Source organism: Procambarus clarkii, chromosome 63 (assembly GCF_040958095.1).
Source record: "Procambarus clarkii isolate CNS0578487 chromosome 63, FALCON_Pclarkii_2.0, whole genome shotgun sequence".
NCBI classification, from domain to species: Eukaryota; Metazoa; Arthropoda; class Malacostraca; order Decapoda; family Cambaridae; genus Procambarus; species Procambarus clarkii.
Window position 1 is genome coordinate 15,610,128 of NC_091212.1, and position 21,075 is coordinate 15,631,202.

A 21,075-nucleotide genomic window follows, 5' to 3' on the forward strand; every position below is an offset into this window, starting at 1 on the left:
TTTGCCCAAACCTCCCTGCAGTTTTCAAAATGTCTGAAATGTCGGAAATTTGACTCCTGAGCGTGATTTTTTATCCGAATTCTGACTCTCTGCACCTATTTTAAGTTTCAAATTACGACTTTTTATTCCGAAAATATGCCAATTACTGAAAACGGCGATGGGTCATATTTTGCCCAAACCCCCCTGCAGTTTTCAAAATGTCTGAAATGTCGGAAATTTGACTCCTGAACGTGATTTTTGAGCCGAATTCTGAATCTCTGCACCTATTTTATACGTTTCTAATTACGACTTTTTATACCGAAAACATGCCAATTACTGAAAACGGCGATGGGTCATATTTTGCCCAAACCCCCGCAGTATCTCAGGAAATTAGAGATGACAGAAGAGCAGTTACTGACACTCAAAGGTCAGAAAACATGCATGTAAAGTACTATATTATCATAAATTCATTGTCATTGGTGTCATCAATACCTCAACAAGGTAGGTATGAAGTGATGCATAACTTAACACGTTAATGAAACTAAGGTATTAAACAAGGATTTTTTTTTTTATTATACTCAGGCCAAACTTTCACATTATTAACAAATGCATTTCAGATAAGTAAATTTCCCTTGCAATAGACATACTTAAATGTGACTGAAAGTGTCCTTTTTAACAACCATGGCTTTAAATATTTCAGCAGTACATGGGAAGAAACATTTTGTATAATAGTGTTATGAAAGTCACAATCTTGGTGAACACGTGTGGTCTTTTTTCACAAGTATGTGGGAAACATTTTGTATAATAATGTTAAAGTTACAATATGGTGTGGGACACGTCGTCTTAATACACAAGTGGGTGAAAATACAAGCAACCATATTGTTTATATATCAAATTATAAGACCATTATTAGCTCTGAAAACAATACGACATTCATATTCCAAATGTGTATTTTATGCAAATAATTAAAACTGAACTAATCAACGTAATTTATTGCATACTTAACATTTAAAAAATAATCCTTTACAGCCAAATTAAATATATTACTTCTGCTTGAGGAATTCAAAAGTTTTACTAAATATTATAAATAAACGTTCTTCAGAAGTGCTTGAGCATAATACTACAATATGAACATATATTTTTTAATAAGATATGAGCAACTCCGCTTTTGTTTACAAATAATATATCAAACATTTCATTATTTGCAGTCAATGATAATTGAGACTACGCTATTTCTTTAGTTTAATACTTTTTTGATTAACTTACATTTACGATTATTGCACTTAAGTGGTTTTGAAATTAATTCCATGGAAACAAATAAATCATCAATCTTTGTAGGTTGATAACATAAGACTTTTTTGATAAAAAAATAAAGTGAGAAACTTTGATCTTTCATAAATCTGATTCTAGCTAACAGGTGCTTGTCCATTTTCTTCTAAAACTTTCTTTCATGGTAATTTCTTCCTTGGTTCTCGTCAAGTTCTTCAACCTAAGCAATCTTGTCCAACGCCTTCTCTAATGTTAAGCGAACAGTACACCTAAAAAAAATAACAAATCAAGCTAAATTTCATAACATTTACACACTAATTAAAGGATAAAAAATGTATACAGTAAACTGTCGTAGTTATAATATTGCAATGGATATCACAAGCATAAAGTGGGTGTAACATGTTATATTTATTCCTGTAAATCACGTCAGGTTTCTTAATGGAACTCTCCTCCTTTGAGGAGACGGCTAAGTGTATGGAATCCTCTCCCAGATATTAACTTTGAGATAGGCACCGGAGCACGTCCGGAGAACAGGCACCGGAGCAGAGCGCGATGTCACAGGCCCCGGAGCAGAGCGCGGTGTCACAGGCCCCGGAGCAGAGCGTGGTGTCAAAGGCACCGGAGCAGAGCACGGTGTCACAGGCCCCGGAGCAGGGCACAGTGTCACAGGCACCGGAGCAGGGCACAGTGTCGGGGGCGCCGCAACAGAGTGCGGTCCCTGGCAGAGGGACACAAACAAAACAAGGCCCCAAAATCTGTTGGTATTACAGATGGGCTACCTGTAAGCATGGGGAATCGGGAAGAATAAATGGAACATGTACACACGATCACCCTAGAAAGTGCAGAAACCTCCTCAATACAGGTAAATGTACCAAAAGCTGTGAATTCTTTCACCCAGAAATTTGCAAGAACTCTTTGGACAGGAAAGAGTGCTTCAATGCTGAATGTCCAGCTTTTCATAATAATAATAATAATAATAATTTTTATTTAGGCAAAGGTACATACATAAAGAGATTTTACAAAGTTTGTTGGCTTTATAGATAAGAGCTAGTACATACAATGCCTAAAGCCACTATTACGCAAAGCGTTTCGGGCAGGAAAAAACACTACTGACTAAAGCTTCAAACTAATGGGTAATAAGAAAAAAATGCGTTGAGTACAAATAAAAATAGAGGTAAAAGAGGGGGGAACATTGTTGAAAAAACAGCACAAATACAATTACAAATTATTACAGAAAATTACATTAAAACAGCGTTGATTTGAAAAAAAAAAAAAAAAAAAAACATACATGGGTTGACAATAAGAGGTAAGGTAATAAGAGAGGTAAGGTAGGTTACAGGGAATTTATTAGGTATAGCTTCGTTTTTAACTTAAACTGGTTGAGAGAGGTACTGTCTTTAACATGGTTGGGAAGGTCATTCCACATTCTGGGCCCCTTGATTTGTAGAGCATTTCTGGTTTGATTAAGTCGTACTCTAGGAATATCAAAACTGTATTTATTTCTGGTGTGGTGCTCATGGGTTCTGTTACAACCTTCTATGAAGCTTTTGAGATCAGGATTGGCATTACAATTTAGCGTTTTGTATATGTATAGTACACATGAGAGAATGTGCAGTGACTTAATGTCTAACATATTCAGGGATTTGAGTAGGGGTACCGAGTGATGTCTGGGGCCAGAATTGGATATTGTCCTAATAGCAGCTTTGTGTTGAGTAATTAGAGGACGTAAGTGATTTTGGGTAGTAGAGCCCCAAGCACAAATACCATAGTTGAGATATGGATAGATAAGGGAGTAATAGAGAGTCACCAGGGCAGGGCGTGGTACATAATATCTGATCTTAGAAAGAATGCCCACAGTTTTTGAAACTTTTTTTGATATGTTTAGAATGTGTCCCTGGAAATTCAGCTTGTGGTCAATGAGAATGCCAAGGAATTTGCCATCTAATTTGTTACAAATTTGGGTATTGTTTATTTTGAGATTTATTTGATTAGAGGATTTATTGCCAAACAGAATATAGAAAGTTTTGTCAATGTTAAGGGTGAGTTTGTTGGCAGTTAGCCACAGATGGACTTTATTTAGCTCAGTATTTACTGTGGCATTTAGAGCAAGGGGATCAGGACTGGAGTAAATGAAGGTTGTGTCGTCAGCAAATAGGATTGGTTTGAGGTGTTGGGAGGCATTTGGAAGGTCATTAATGTAGATGAGAAAGAGGAGAGGGCCAAGTATGCTGCCCTGGGGAACACCAATGTTGATGGGTAGGGTGGGAGAAATTGTATTATTCACAGAAACACATTGGAGCCTGTCAGTAAGGTAGGATTTGAGGTATTGTAGGGAGTGTCCTCTGACACCATAATGATGTAATTTAAGAAGAAGGTTTTGGTGGTTGACAGTATCGAAAGCTTTACGCAGGTCCACAAATAACCCAACAGGGAACTCATTTTTATCAAGAGCTGTATGAATCGAGTTAAGCATACTAATAAGTGCATCGTTAGTGCTTTTTTTGGGCCTGAAGCCATATTGGCAAGGGCTAAGTATATTGAGTTTGGCTAGATATGAGTAAAGCTGCTTATAGATTAGTTTTTCAAAAATTTTTGACAAGTTTGGCAGGATTGATATAGGTCTGTAGTTTTTAACATCTGTGAGATCACCACATTTGTGGACAGGCGTTACTCTCGCTTTTTTTAGAATATCTGGAAAGAGGAATATCTGGAATATCTGGAATATCATATAAGAGGTACCAGGCGAATAAAACCGACAGACTACCACTATGAAAACAGCCACTACTCCATCGACCGGGATAATTTTTTAGCAAGAGGAGGAGGAGAAGAATGGCTAAAAATGACCAGACTCTACCACCAACTCGGTCAAATGCTAGAGAGGACGCAAACACAGTGGCCTCCTTACCAGAGCCTCAGATATTAACACCAATTAAAGCATCCAGCACTTCCACTAACACGATAACATCATTTATATTTGCCAACATCCAGGGTATAAAAACACGCAAATCCAACAAAGTTCAATTTATAGATGGTCTCCTTCATGAGGCAAATGCAGTGTTTGCAGCCCTAACGGAAACTCACACAGAGGACTATCTTGATGGTGAAATATGGATCTCAGAATACAATCTCTTCAGATGTGATAGGAAACACCGGCTTCAGGGTGGGGTCAGCCTCTACATCAAAGACACACTCATCTGTATTGAGCTGCTAAACACCTCAAATGATATGGTGGAAGTGCTGATAGTCAAAATAGAGATCCTAAATGTAGTTGTTGTCCTTGTATATAAGTCACCGGAGGCAAACCCTCAGCAGTTTAAAGACCAACTAATGAAAATAGAGCACTGCTTGGAAAACCTCACAAATCCAGCTCCGAACATCATCCTGCTTGGGGACTTCAACCTACGGCACCTGAAATGGAAGCACCTGGCTAATACAGTAATATCAGAAAGAATACCAGGAAGTAGCCTAAATGAACAGGCACATGCAAATGACCTGCTACGGATGTGCGAAAGGTTTGCCTTAAACCAGCAAATAGTAGAACCAACTAGGAAGGAGAACACGCTGGACCTCATTTTCACTAATAATGAGTTGATCGGGAACATAATGATTACAAATACCTGTTACTCAGATCACAACTTAATTGAAGTTCTGACAACCATGGGGAATGGACCTTCAAAACCAGTCCAGATTCCCGGTGGAGGAGATTTCAGCAAATTCAACTTCAATAATAAACGGATAAACTGGGAGCAAATAAACCAGGACTTCACAGAAATAAACTGGGAAGAACAGCTAGGAAATGCAAACCTGAACCAGTGCTTGGAAAAAATAAGCTCAGTAGCACTAGAAATATGTTCAAACCGCATACCCCTAAGAAAAAAGAGAAAGAGATGCAGATTGGAACGGGAACGTCGTTCCCTATATAAGCGAAGAAAACGAATCGCGGAACAACTTGAGAGTCGCACCCTATCTCAAGAACGGCGAAGAAGGTTAGGTAGAAAAATAGAAACAATTGAACTCAAGCTACAAGAATCATACAAAACCCAGGAGAGGCAAAGAGAGCAAAAGGCCATCAGTGAAATAGAGAGAAATCAGAAATATTTTTTATCCTATGCAAAATCAAGATCAAAAACCACATCTAGTATCGGGCCCCTGCGAAAGGGAGATGAAACTCTCACCGATGACAACAAAGAAATGAGCGAGTTACTGAGGAAGCAGTACGACTCTGTTTTCAGCGAGCCATTAAATGCACTAAAGATTGATAACCCAAATGAATTTTTCTTGGATATGATACCAACATCAAATCATATATCAGACGTCGCCCTATCCCCACTAGATTTTGAAGAAGCCATAAACAGTATGCCTATGCACTCTGCACCAGGCCCGGATTCTTGGAACTCCATATTCATAAAGAACTGTAAAAAACCACTATCGCAGGCCCTTCACATTCTGTGGAGACAAAGCCTAGATACTGGCGTTATCCCTGACATACTAAAAACAGCAGAGATAGCACCACTCCATAAAGGAGGAAATAAGGCAGAGGCAAAAAATTACAGACCGATAGCACTAACATCGCACATCATAAAAATTTTTGAGAGAGTGCTAAGAAGTAAGATCACAAAATACATGGAATCACAGCATCTCCATAACCCCAGACAACATGGTTTCAGAACAGGGCGCTCTTGCCTGTCGCAGTTGCTGGACCACTATGATATGGCATTAGATGCTATGGAAGACAAACAAAACGCTGATGTAATTTACACAGATTTCGCAAAAGCTTTTTGATAAATGTGACCATGGTGTTATTGCACATAAAATGCGTTCAAAAGGAATTACCGGAAAATAGGCAGATGGATCTACAATTTTCTGACTAACAGAACCCAATGTGTAATAGTCAACAAAATAAAATCCAGCCCATCAACCGTGAAGAGCTCAGTCCCCCAGGGTACTGTGCTTGCTCCAGTACTTTTTCTCATCCTCATATCGGACATAGACCAGAACACAACCTATAGCACTGTATCATCCTTTGCAGATGACACTAGGATTTTCATGAGAGTTGGCAACATAGAGGACACGGCAAACCTCCAATCAGATGTAGATCAGGTCTTTCTATGGGCTACAGAAAATAATATGGGGTTTAACGAGGATAAGTTCCAGCTCATGCGCTACGGAAAAATTAAAAATATAAAAACAGAAACCACGTACAAAACTCAGGCAAATCATAACATAGAACGAAAAGGCAATGTAAAGGATCTGGGTGTACTCATTGTCGGAAGACCTTACCTTTAAAGAACACAATAAAGTAGCCGTCACAACTGCAAGAAAAATGACAGGTTGGATAACAAGAATTTTTCACACTAGAGATGCTATACCGATGATGATACTTTTCAAAACGCTTGTGCTCTCTAGAGTGGAGTACTGCTGCAGAATGACAGCCCCTTTCAAAGCTGGAGAAATTGCTGACCTAGAGAGCGTGCAGAGATCCTTTTCTGCTAGAATCCACTCAGTAAAACATCTAAATTACTGGGACCGACTAAAGAGCCTAAATCTGTACTCCCTTGAGCGCAGGCGGGAGAGATACATAATAATTTACACGTGGAAAATAATTGAGGGGCTGGTCCCAAACCTGCACACAGAAATAACACCACATGAGACCAGAAGACATGGCAGGATGTGCAGAATACCCCCGTTGAAAAGTAGAGGTGCAACAGGTACTCTGAGAGAGAACTCTATCAACATCAGGTACAAAACCATCAATATTTGGTGATGGATGAAGAGGTATCGCTGCTCCTAGTTATAGATCTAAAGATTGCATATATTCTTTCATTCACTTGCGTGAAAGTGCAACATTCGTCTGTTGTGGTATGTCAAAACTCTCTCAAAAGCAGTCCTCCAGACCCATGGAGTGAATGTGAAATTGACAGGTGATAGATGCAGGCTGTTACCTGTCGAGGGGGGAGCTGAGGGAAAGTGAGGTGGGAGGGGGAGGCGGGAGATATGACCACCCAGCTACTGCACATAGTCTTTCAGTTAGCTACAGAACGCAGGACAGTACGCAGCTCCCAAACTCTCCCTTTGAAAAACGATTAAGGTTAATGGACCACATCCGCCCTGGTGCAGCTCCCAACACGAACCAGTCTGACACCTAGAAAAATAATGACTCCACTGTCAAAACTGCAAATAACTGTTCCCTCATTCTCCCCTCCTCATCCACCCTACCCTCCACAGTGGTCTCCAACCCTCTCAGACAGAGGGGAAGCCCCCCTCCCTCACCCCTTAACATATCCATACCATGTATGGACCCCCTTCCATCCTCTACATAACGTACTTAGTCTCATCTATTGATCAAACTATATATATATATATATATATATATATATATATATATATATATATATATATATATATATATATATATATATATATATATATATATATATATATATATATATATATGTCGTACCTAGTAGCCAGAACGCACTTCTCAGCCTACTATACAAGGCCCGATTTGCCTAATAAGCCAAGTTTTCATGAATTATTATATTTTCTCAATTTTTTTTCTTCTGAAATGATAAAGCTACCCATTTCATTAGGTATTGAGTCAATTTTTTTTTATTTGAGTTAAAATTAACATAGATATATGACCGAACCTAACCAACCCTACCTAACCTAACCTAACCTAACCTATCTTTAAAGGTTAGGTTAGGTTAGGTAGCCGAAAAAGTTAGGTTAGGTTGGGTTAGGTAGGTTAGGTAGTCGAAAAAGCATTATTTCATGAAAACTTGGCTTATTAGGCAAATCGGGCCTTGCATAGTAGGCTGAGAAGTGCATTCTGGCTACTAGGTACGACATATATATAATATATATATATATATATATATATATATATATATATATATATATATATATATGTCGTACCTAATAGCCAGAACGCACTTCTCAGCCTACTATTCAAGGCCCGATTTGCCTAATAAGCCAAGTTTTCATGAATTAATCTTTTTTCGTCTACCTAACCTACCTAACCTAACCTAACCTAGCTTTTTTTGGCTACCTAACCTAACCTTACCTATAAATATAGGTTAGGTTAGGTTAGGTAGGGTTGGTTAGGTTCGGTCATATATCTACGTTAATTTTAACTCCAATAAAAAAAAATTGACCTCATACATAGAGAAAAGGGTTGCTTTATCATTTCATAAGAAAAAAATTATAGTAAATATATTAATTCAGGAAAACTTGGCTTATTAGGCAAATCGGGCCTTGAATAGTAGGCTGAGAAGTGAGTTCTGGCTACTAGGTACGACATATATATATATATATATATATATATATGTCGTACCTAGTAGCCAGAACTCACTTCTGAGCCTACTATGCAAGGCCCGATTTGCCTAATAAGCCAAGTTTTCATGAATTAATTGCTTTTCGACTACCTAACCTACCTAACCTAACCTAACCTAACTTTTTCGGCTACCTAACCTAACCTAACCTATAAAGATAGGTTAGGTTAGGTTAGGTAGGGTTGGTTAGGTTCAGTCATATATCTACGTTAATTTTAACTCCAATAAAAAAAAATTGACCTCTTACATAATGAAATGGGTTGCTTTATCATTTCATAAGAAAAAAATTTGAGAAAATATATTAATTCATGAAAACTTGGCTTATTAGGCAAATCGGGCCTTGCATTGTAGGCTGAAAAGTGAGTTCTGGCTACTAGGTACGACATATATATATATATATATATATATATATATATATATATATATATATATATATATATATATACATACACACAGGATTAACTCTACGGTGCTTACCCATACATATTCATCTACTCCTCTTCTCCTCCTTTTCCTTACTCTCCCCACATACAACCACATACTCTCCTACCCCCACCCCAACATAACCCATACTCCAATCTATCTACACACAGGAATAACTCTACGGCACATACTCATACATATTCATCTTCTCTTCTCCCTATATGACCGCATACCAACCACATAGCTTCCAGCCCCTACCCAACATGACACTCTCTCAAGTGATGCCTGGCTGGAAGCCACGTGCCAAAACATCCAGGGAAGCCCCAGAAACCTTTGAGATGATGTACACATGCACACATACTTATCCTCCCCTCTTACCTACATGACCCACAACGTCCCCCCCTGACGCAACCCGTCCCATTCTACGGACTCCCGCACCACTTTTGACTATGACCGAGTTCGATCCACCGAGGTTCTCCTCAGGTTTGGGATGGTCGTAGTCACATATTTCATTACTGATATGGGTGGTCATATAATTTTCTAAGTTGGTACGGATGTTGCCGCCCTCGGGTGCTCCGAGGCAGCTTATCAATTACCTCTAAGTATTGGTGAGACACGGTTTGAGCTCCCTATATATGTGTATATATGTTTATAAACTTCTTAATGGTATTTATGTAAGAGGTATTATTACTAAAGTAATGGATCAGTTTTTATCAGTGTTTTTCACAATTTGATATATTTGTCTGTGTGGAAGGTGACATTCAATTATTGAGCCGAGTGGGGACTTTGCCAAAATTTCATGGTTTGTGGATTTGAGACAAATTCTATGACTTTTTGGACTTTGAAGTCAACTTTTCCTGGTTTGTCGACAGCCAAATTCCCTCGCGTATGGATTTAATCAGGTTCCTGGTAAGGTCACTTTGAGAGAAAATTCTGACTGGCACATTACCTGACATTGTAACTAACGTTTGGAAGACCTGTAATCGACCTTGCTTTTTGTCAAGTTGTTGTGGACTTGTATTTTCGATAAGTAATTGACTTCACCACTTTTCCAGCCATTGTGGACTCTGCCGAATTTACGAAAAGTGTAGACTTTGTCATTTGTTGGTCCAGTTGAGACTTAAGGTTTTCTGAAGGAAAGCTAGTTTAGACTAACATTTGTCAGTCCCATGAGGACTTTCTTTTCTATAACCAATTGAGGACTTTGACTGGTGTTATTGATGTGTATACTAATGACTTTACCCCACTATGGTGTTGTATATCACTACCCACCATATTCATGTCTTTAAAACCTGTCAACAGTTGACTAGTGTACCACTGTTGTTAGGCGATTGTGACCTAGCAACAGCTAGCTGCTGGAATTGTACTGTTGTTGGTTTAAGTAATAGTTGTGGATACGTGTTGTGTATAGAGCAGTGTCATGTATATAATTTCGCCCCAGTAAACTGGTTGATTTTTTCTGGATTTTCCCTACCCCTAGAAGCTTTTGGAGACCAGGTGGATTGTTGTTAAGTTCTGTAAGGTTCTATGCTACCAGCGATGCTGTGGGACGCCATGATACGACAGTGTAATAGAGTAGAAGCAATATTTTCCAATACTATATCCCGGTTTATAATGGAGAAGTGTGTTTTGAGAGAGACACGGCCGGACTATAATATATACTGAGGTGGAAGATGCCGTCGGAAGAGTATGGGTACCGGTTTGATAAATTACTTGGTTTTCAGTTACTGTATATGGAAAAGATATCAAGGGTTGGACCTTTTACTGTTAAGTCTATGGGAATCAGCTATCCATGAACACTGTCAGTAAACTGTTCAACTTCTCCCACCACCCATTAATCTCACTATTAATATATATTTTTTAGTCATCTTCCAACTATTCAGAATTTTCCATTTCCTCTCATCTCTTTACACCAAATATTACCATACCTAACAATTTTTTGTAATAAACTTTTAACAAAATTAGCACATTAAACTCACACCAACTTCAACAAGAAAACTGCTGCAGCATCATCCATTACTGATATTTCTTCTTCCCAAAACTGATCCAGCTCATCAATTACTGAGTCCAGAGTTGGTTCAGTCTTTTCCTGAAAGTAAATAATGAGTATATATACAGCAAATGAAGCATGTTTAATTACTCAATTTGTTTTAATTTCGATACATGGAAATATTACTATTTCTGAAAGTTGATGCAGAGACTAAAATCCTTCTTGTTACAGTATGTTAAATAAAATGAATCCTACCAGTAAATTGTAACTAAAATTTTACAATGGACTTCATCTTCCGTTTTACTTTCTTGGGTGACACAAAATGAAAAAGAATAAATGAACATAAGAATTAAGGAGCTCTGCATCCACAATGTGGCCCATACTAGACTGTCGATTTACTACTACACCTCTCAGCATATTACTTATCCAATTTAACTTCCAAAATTTAAATTCAAATTCAAATGTTTATTCAGGTAAAAGTACATACATAGATAAATTACAAACATAATGTTAGATTTATAGATAGAACTAGTACATTACAATACCTAAAGTCACTAATACGCACAGTGTTTCGGGGGTGTGGAAAAAAACACAAACTAAAACTTAGTACTAATTGAGATTAAAGTATAAATTGTGTTGAAAAAGGAAAAACAGAGGTGGAACATGGCAGAAATCAGCAATTATAGAAGTTGGTCAACAACAGTATTGCTTGAAAATAGCAAGGCATGGGTTGACATTTAAGGGGTAAGGTAGGTTACATGGAGTTTATTAGGTAGTACTTAGTTTTTCTCTTAAACTGGTACAGCCGATGGCATGATTGGGAATGTCATTCCACATTCTGGGTCCCTTGATTTGTAGAGTATTTCTAACTGTTGACTCCTGTTAAACTATATTCATCCACAACCCATTCCTCAATGGGTAATCCTATATACTAAACTGTACTTATCTAGCTTGTATCCATTTCGTGGGTGCTTTCTTATATACTTGCTAAACAGTATTTATCTAGCTTGTATCCAGTTTTGCTGGTACTTTCCTATATTCTTGCTACTGTATTTATCTAACTTATCCAGTTTTATGGGTACTTTCCTATATACTTGGTATACAGTATTTATCTATCTTGCACCCCAGTTTTGAGGGTACTTTCCAATATACTTGGCAAACAGTATTTATCTAGCTTGTACCCAGTTTTGTGGATACTGACCTACTACGACGGTTTCGTAAACTCTGTTATCATCTCCCTTGTTCTTCGCGTGAAAGCCTAGGCCATATCCTCGCTTTGTCGTGCCTTCTCCAGTGAGTGTAAATTGAGTCATTAATCTGTCCATTCTGTAGGATGGCGACCACAACTGTACAGCGCAGTCCAAGGAGAGCATCATCAGTGTAAGGCATAAATGAAGATGACATTGTCTGGTGCAGATGATTCTTATATAAATCCCAGCACCCTGGCTTATTTCCTGCACTAATGCATTGCTGCTTCAGCCTCTGGTTGTTGCTAACCATGACTCCTAGGGCATGTCCAGTTACTGAGAAAATCCGTAGGAGCAGTGATGAGGGTTCAAACCTATGCGGTGGGTGTTCCCAAGTACACGCTCCTAGCAACTAGACCACGACATGGTATAAGGATTGCAACTTGAAGTTCATCTGAACACACAAGGATTTCCTGAGGCTTCTACTGAAGCCAGAACAGGATTTCAACACAATTACCCCAATGCACTCTGGCTCTGTCATCTAGTACTTGTTCTACCTCTGATGCTCTCTTTTAATAGACTAATCACACTAACGTGACTGCATTAATGAGAGAATTCGTAGCAGTGATGAGGGTTACTATTACTCTGTATGTATTGAAAAACGAGCTTCAGAGGTAGAACAAATCCTAGATGACAGAGCCAGAGTGCATGGGGGGGATTGTGTGAAAATCCTGTTCAGGATTCAGTATGTCTTGGTCGCCCAATATCTATTACCTCAGAGTAAAGTTTTCAGTCATGTTCTAAGTTGTTTTAAGTTACGTTCTTACGTTCTCACGTTCTAAGGCTTAGAGCATTCAACACGGAGGTAAGAGATATAGGGCAACCAAGTCAAACAGTGTCAAAGATTAACCCCAAAAGCTTAGCAGAATCTTTATACACAAGGGGATTCCCATAAAGCGACAAAGGGGGACGAGAAACGACCTGCTTTCGAGTGAACGTCATAGCACAAGTTTTAGTAGAAGATAACTTGAAGCCATGATTGGTGGCCCAGCACAACACAGCATGAATCGCAAATTGAAGCCGTCGTTGTAGGAAATGCAAGTCATCACCCCAACAGCAAAGGGGAAGATCGTCAACATAGAGCAGAGAAAATGCCAGATGGAAGGGAGGAAAGAAGACCATTGAAGGCAACAAGGAACAGTGTAGGGCTCAGAACACTACCTTGGGCTACCTTTGTATTGCCGAAAAAAGGCAGAGTGGTACTAAGCTTCAATCTACAGGAACGACTAGAGCTTAAGCTTTGAAGTAAGAGAGGGACATTACCAAGAAGGCCAAAGGAACGAAGTTGGGACAGAATATGGTATATCTAGGTGGTGTCATATGCCTTTTCCGGGTCAAAAAGAACAGCAACAACGGTGGTCTTTGCAGCAAAGGAAGTACAAATATAGACCTCTAAGTTCACCAAGATATCAATCGTGCTGCAACACTTTTGCGAAAGCCAAATTGAGAAGGGGAGAGGTGGTGATAGTGTTCCAAAAACCACATCAGACGGATACTGCCCATACGTTCATAGAGTTTGCAGACGCAACTTGTGAGGGCAATGGGAAGGAAGTCCTTAGGAGATGTCCCTAAAGAACCTGGTTTCCGATTAGGAGGAACATCTGCCGCAAGCCCGTCCTAAGGGACTGACGACGACTCCCAGATAGTTATACATATTAAGTGAATACTGAAACGTGCTTGGATGGAGATGGCAAAGCATCTCATAATGACTCATCTGAGCCTACTGCAGTAAAACCGAAAAGGGCCTGGAAAGACTGGATTTCTGAGAGAAGGGATCGTTATAGGGAAGTGGGAGATATGTGCAAAAATCTAAGGGATAAGATTCAAGAAGGGGCTTACGATTAAGGAAAGATGGAGGAATATGAGAACCAGACCTAACAGTCGAAAAGTAAAAAAAAAAACAATTTGGTCGCGACAGACACCGGATCCGTCACAATAGAACCAGAGGTGAAAGACTGGCGAGACATCTGGAACAAAGTTAACCACTATCTAACGGATTTTCTTCCAGATTTGGAGCAGAGGAGTGTCAAGTCATAACGGTAGAAACAAAATTTCAAACTCTCACGTTTAGCCGAACGGATGGCACTATGGGCCACTGCACTCGTCTTTTACAACAAAACAAAAGAATCAGCCGTCTGTCGGCGTGTTTCTTCCAGACTGCATATTTACAGCGGACAGCCCCTGCACGGTCTGCATTCCACCGCATGCCCCAGAAGGTACAGCAAGGAACAGAGTGGAGGGCAGCGTCTAATAAGCTGTCATGAAAAAGGAGGGGGCACGAGGGAGGCAGAATGGAGAGGTCAGAATGAGTAACATGCAGGGTGAAAAAATTTCAATCAACCTTGGGAAACCGCCACCTAGGGAAGGAGAGGGGAGAGTGAAAAGAGGTGTCAAGGATGGGGAAATGGTCACTGTTATGGATGTCATCAAGAATCAGTCATGTGAAATCTAAATCATAGAAGATGAGCAGAAAGAAAAATCAAGAAGGTGCGAGTGCATGAGTGGGTTCACCAGAATTCAGAAGAGACCGAGAAGAGAAGACAAATGGTTCGAAAAGGCGACCCCGGGTGTTAGTCATCTTGAGATGATTTCGGGGCTTAGCATCCCCACGGCCTGTTCCTCGACCAGGCCTCCTTTTTGTTACACACACACACCCAAGAAGCAGCCTATAGCAGCTGTAACTCCCAGGAACCTATTTACTGCTAGGTGAACAGGTGCATCAGGGTGAGAGAAACTGCCCATTTTGTTTCCGCCTCTACTGGGGATCGAACCCAGAACCTCAGGATTATGAATTCGAAGCGCTGTCCACTCAGCTGTCAGGTCCCTTTTCCAGTTGCACATTCAGTGGTCTGCGGCCCGTATCTTTGTGAGTAAATGATAGTCTGTTCCATATATCTCCCCATCCAATGTCCCACTCTGTAAGAACATCGCCACAGAGGGTATGTAGACAGTTAAAATAGCCCAAAACGAGCACAGGCGCAAATCAGGAAGAGAAATTGGGACATTGGGTGGGGAGATAAATGGAACAGACGAATACCGTTTACTCACAAAGATACGGGCCGCAGAACACTGAATGTGCAACTGAAAAAGTATGGGGACGAAATGAAAGTCAGTACAAATCAAGAAAGAAGTAGAGTTATGGGCCCCAGCAAAAGTTGGAGGGGGTGGGGGGGAGGAGGGAAGGGAATAACCACGGAAGTGGCCAGGACGAGCACTAAGCATCAGCTCCTGGAAAAAGACACAAAACAATGAAAACTGATTGATCGTAAGTTGGAGTTCATGGAAGTTGGGATAAAATCCACGAATATTCCATTGAAGAATGGACAATGCCAAAAATAGAGAACAAGGGAGAAACAATGGCAAAGAACACAGTGTACTAAGTAATATCAGAATCAGGATCAGTGAAATCAGGGTTATAAGGCATAGAAACATCTAGCAAAGACGATGGAGTCAAGGGAGACGTAGGATAGACCAGAAGCAGACTGACAAGAGTCCGGAAAGGGGTGGTCAAGGAAATCAGAGGGAGGAAAGACAAACGGGGGAAGTGCATTTCATCAAGGGCAGCATCCGATAGAATCAAGGACCAAAAGAACCTCCATAGCTGGGACAGGTGACGCTGCCATTGAAATGGGAGGGGATACAGGGACAGAGTCGGAGTCGGAAAGTGAGGAATGGAGCAATACATAACGATACCGCCGGGGAGGAAGAAAAGCCAGGTTTACGTTTCTGACAGAGGCGTACCAGCAGCAATGTACTGGACATTGCCTCTAGTCTTAACAGAAGGAGAATGAGATCGGTCAACATGAAGATTGCTGTGGGGATAGACAACGGCCTGGACGGATAGGTGGTGAGGAGGTCCAAAAGTCAGGGAAGGAGGGCTGAGAACGAAAAGAGGGCACAGGAGACAGGGAAGACTGGGAAGGAAGAAAACACCAGATGGAGACCAAGGAGGAAGGCCCTCTGGCTCATAATGCAAAGGAGCAGGTGAGCTGGTAGTAGAGGTGTAACGCAACACACAAACATAGGACATGTCAGAGAAAGAGGGAAGATAACATACCTCGCATCTCTAATCAGGATAAGATAAATGAACTTAAGACTAGAAACCAAGCTAAGATCGATTGAAATAAGGGTAAAAGGGATTGCTGCGTGTATGCTGACAAAGATATTGACTAGATCTGGAATCAGTTCACTTAAAGATATAATCACTGGATCACTATCTCGAGACAGAAGAGCCTCCAATAGCAACAGGCGGACCCATTGTGAAATAAACACCATCAATACATTCGATATAGAGGGGGTAAAGTAGAATGGGAGGGACACTGATGTAGAGGAAAATGGGAGAAGGGAAATAAAATACGAGAGGGAGGTAGAATGAGACTATATGTTATGGAGGGAGGTTGAATGAGAAAGTGAGGGAGAGGTAGAATGAGAGAATGAGAGAGAGAGACAAACGATCAAACCTGGCTACTGATCAGTAACCCCTCCTGTAGGTCATAACAGGAATGCCTAATGCATACATAAAGATAAAATATGTCAGGAAAAAATGCAGGAACTGAGGAACCGATTGTGTAATACCTATAACCCAAAAACTTAAGTTGGATAGAATATATTTTATGTTTGAAAACAGTGCGTAAATTTGGTCAGAAATGTAGAAAGAAAAGCATTCTAATTAATATTTACTTACCTCTTTCTTCTGTTTCTCACTCATCTCTTTTGGCTCACTGCAATATAGATAAATATTTGTAACGACATTATTTATCAGAATATAAACTTCTATAATGTACATACAAATAGTTTATTAAATTATAATAGTGATGTCATTAAGTGATAGTCTTGTTATGAGACTATCCCAAACACTGACTATTAAGGAACATTAAGGCTGTAGTGCATCATATAGTCTGGCATAGTCTTCCTTCAGTGCCGGGAGCTACAATTATATTTTGTTTAGATTGTAAATACATGACAACCAAGTCTATATTTTACGAATACTTTTGTAGGAAATGGAATTAGAGACGGTCTTGAGGCTTCATAATTCCATTTTTCGTCAGCGAGGAGCTTCAAAGTTCCTTAATGGTACTGACACTTAATGAGAGCTGTTCCTGAGATTGAATACCATGATGGAGGCTAATCCTAAGCTTAACTACCACGATGGAGTTTGTTACAAACATTGACGACTATGATGGAGGCTGTTTCTAAGATTAACTACCACGATGTAAGTCAATTGGTTCATTGACAACACGGTACTGAAAGAAATGATGTAAATCTTAATGACAGGATTTGTTTAATTGACACGTATTGATGGATCACCGACAAAAATAAAATGAACAAATAAATAACGCTTTCTTGGACTATCTCTTGAACTTTCTTTGACTATTTTCTTCAGAATATTTCGATTGTTTAACTAAACCTTATAAGACTTAGAATTTTAGCATTGAGGTTACTGCGTTCTTAATAGAATTATATTTGAAAAACCTATACATTAACATTAGCAGGTAGCAAGGAACAATCAATATGTACATTTACTATATATTCGGAAGAGTCAACAGATGTGATTAAAAAATCCTCGTCATAATGAAATTTTTTCAACATGGAAGTTTAATTTCTAGCGCTTTATGGCTTACTCAGTGCATTAGACATGGATGCTAAGTTCAGGACAATGTTATGGGGAAAGTATACATGGGTGTTAACTTCTGGACAAGGTTATGGGAAAAGTATACATGGCTGGTAATTTCAGGACAAGGTTATGGGTAAAGGTCACATGGCAGGTAACTTCAAGACAAGGTTATGGGAAAAGTCTACATGGTTGGTAACTTCTGGGCAAGGTTATAAGAACATAAGAATATAGATAACTGAAGAAGGCCTATTGGCCCACACGAGGCAGCTCCTATTTATATGGTCATTCCATCTCAAATCACCAAAAAGTCACCTATGGCTCCCACTCGACCCTCTCCAAATGCCATGAAACTTTGTAGTAAGATAGCCATAGACCCCAAATGACACTTTGCAAAATATTAGAGCTCAATCTGCTTTGGTTCTTAAATAACAGGTCCATATTGAATGAGCTCTCGTCCCGTTAATGCGTAAATACCACAAAAATTACCAACTTTGACCCTTTGTTAAATCACGACTAGTGCCCAGGGAGGTGTGAAATTTGGCATACCAGGGCAACTTTTAGTGCGAAATACACCAGTGTAATCAAAAAAAGTAGTTTGGGTATTCATTCAGCTACCAATCCATGCAAATATCACTGCCAATATATCTCAAAATATCTCAATATGCGTCATTCCCAATTTGGTTTTGAATGACACCATTGGATAGAGCAGATTTTTCTGTACGAGAGTAACTTTTATTTAGGTTGGGATCTGAATTCCTAGTTCAGCCAGAGGACTCTGAAAATGACATACCTTGGTGCGATATCGAAAAAATCAAATTATGATTCTCCATCTTCTTTGTGCACTGATCATGACTGCTAGCAAATTGATATCCAAGCTGATTGGAAAAATTTCAAGCTTCATTGATTAGATTATTTTTGGGTGGGATTCAGAATTATTATTAAACAATCAGTGCTATTTTTGTTTCCTGTTCTATATTTATCTTTACATCTTTGTAGTATCGTGTCAGCAGGTCAAACATTGCTGTTTAGTAATTTGTGTATTTACTTGCAATAAATACACAAATAAATAAAAAGCAATATTAATATTAATGTATTCCAGGTCTCACTTGAAATTACTGTATTCAGTTAGTTAAATAATTTGAATTGAATTTGATTACAGATACGTCATGAATCAGGATTCCATTGGTTTATTGTCATGTGCTATTGCTAGCCATGAGCGTGGCTCTTCTGAATGTCACTTGACAACCTACACTCCCAACAAAGGCTTGAAGTTTCTAAAACAGTATAGTGCAGAAGATCAAAAACTGATAGCAAAGCGAAGTGAACTGAACTTGGAGAATCTCAAGTAGGCCTCCATCATGAAGCTTTGATGTTGACGAACTTTGAATTTTTGCAAAAAACTTGCTGCAATCCCTTGAAGAAGAAATGCCATGTAAAGCAAAAAGATTTGCGACTAATCACAGTAGCTACTGCAGAGGATAATCCTAGGATAAAGACTCCACATGAGGCTTGGGAACCTGTCAGACACCCAACTAACATGCTTGGGAACCTGCGAGAAAGTGGCTAGCCTTACCTGGCTATCGGGCGTGGACCCTAGACGATGGGTTTGCCAATCTTTTAGATTGGTAGTGGTTCAGCCATAATGGACCAAAGCAAGGATATTACAATAATAATGAATACATTTGCCTTCTGCAAATTGCCATGCTCTGGATTTAACAGCCTGCAATAGCCTTCATGTACGTACGCCTCGTATATAAAAGTGTAATTTTCAGAGTCCTGTGGCTGGTGAACTAAGAATTCAGATCCCAATCTAAATAAGTTACTCTTGTACAGAAAAATCTGCTCTATCCAATAGTGTCATTCAAAACCAAATTGGGAATGACGCATATTGAGATATATTGGCAGTGATATTAGCATGGATTGGTAGCTGAATGGCTACCCAAACTACATTTTTTATTACACTGGTGTATTCCGCACCAAAAGTTGCCCTGGTATGCCAAATTTCACACCTCCCTGGGCACTATTCGTGATTTAACAAAGGGCCAAGTTGGTAATTTTTGTGGTTATTTACGCATTAACGGGACGAGAATATGGACCTGTTATTTAAGAACCAAAGAAGATTGAGCTCAAATATTTGTCATTTTCATTTGGGGTCTAGGGCTACTTTATTACAAAATTTTATTAGATTTAGAAAGGGTCGAGTGGGAGGCCTTAGGTGAATTCACATGGAATGACCCTATAACCACTCAATCCCACTCATATTTATTTATTTATTTATTTTATTTTATTTATTTATGCATATACAAGAATGTACATAAGGAATGTGAGGATACAAATATGGTAATTACAGTCTTGTAAAGCCACTAGCACGCGCAGCGTTTCGGGCAGGTCCTTAATCTAAGAAAATTTTAAGGAGGTAAATACTTGCAAAATTATAGACAAAAAATGATAACAGATTACATGAAATGAAAAAAAAAGATGAGAGAAAATTGTAGGTACAGTATATTAAAGCACATAGGTAGCTAAGATTGATTGCAATGACAGCTTGAATGGTAGTTGACAAAAAAATTGGTAGGCATAATACAGCAGAAACAATATAAGATTGGTTGCAATGACAGCTTGAATGGTAGTTGACAAAAATTGGTAGTCACAATACAGCATATGGCTAGCACATAAAAGAAGACAGCAATGAACACAATGATAAGGTTGTTTGAAATTACATAAAAATTAGGAGATTGGGTAACACTAGGTACAGAGCAAATTTAAAGCTCAGTGTAGGAAACTAAGAAGATGAAGTTAGGTACTTTTTGGTTTTGCTTTTAAATAAGGCAAAAGTTTTACAGTTTTTCAGTTCACTAGGGAGTGAGTTCCATAAACTAGGTCCCTTAATTTGCATAGAGTGTTTACACAGATTAAGTTTGACCCTGGGGATATCAAAGATATATTTATTTCTGGTGTGGTGATAATGGGTCCTATTACATCTGTCCAGGGAGAGTTTCAGAGCATGGTTTGCATTTAAGAACAGGGTTTTGTAAATGTAGTTGACACAAGAGAATGTGTGGAGGGAGTTAATATTTAGCAAGTTTAGGGATTTAAACAAGGGAGCTGAGTGTTGTCTGAAAGCTGAGTTAGTTATCATTCTGATAGCAGATTTTTGCTGTGTGATGATGGGCTTAAGGTGGTTTGCAGTGGTAGACCCCCATGCACAGATACCGGATACAT

The 21,075-nt window shown here is 39.2% G+C and overlaps 1 protein-coding gene across 1 annotated transcript in view; it reads right to left on the reverse strand.

Moving 5' to 3' along the window:
* Positions 1–528: 528 nt before the first annotated feature.
* LOC123769491 (uncharacterized) overlaps positions 529–21,075 on the reverse strand; it is a 51,857-nt gene continuing 31,310 nt past the window's right edge. The window contains exons 5-7 of the mRNA XM_045760637.2: positions 16,924–16,960; positions 10,982–11,091; positions 529–1,517 (exon numbers count right to left, since the gene is read on the reverse strand). Coding sequence (XP_045616593.1) covers positions 1,469–1,517; positions 10,982–11,091; positions 16,924–16,960 — 196 coding nt within the window. The 3' untranslated portion in view covers positions 529–1,468. The remainder of the gene's footprint in view (positions 1,518–10,981; positions 11,092–16,923; positions 16,961–21,075) is intronic.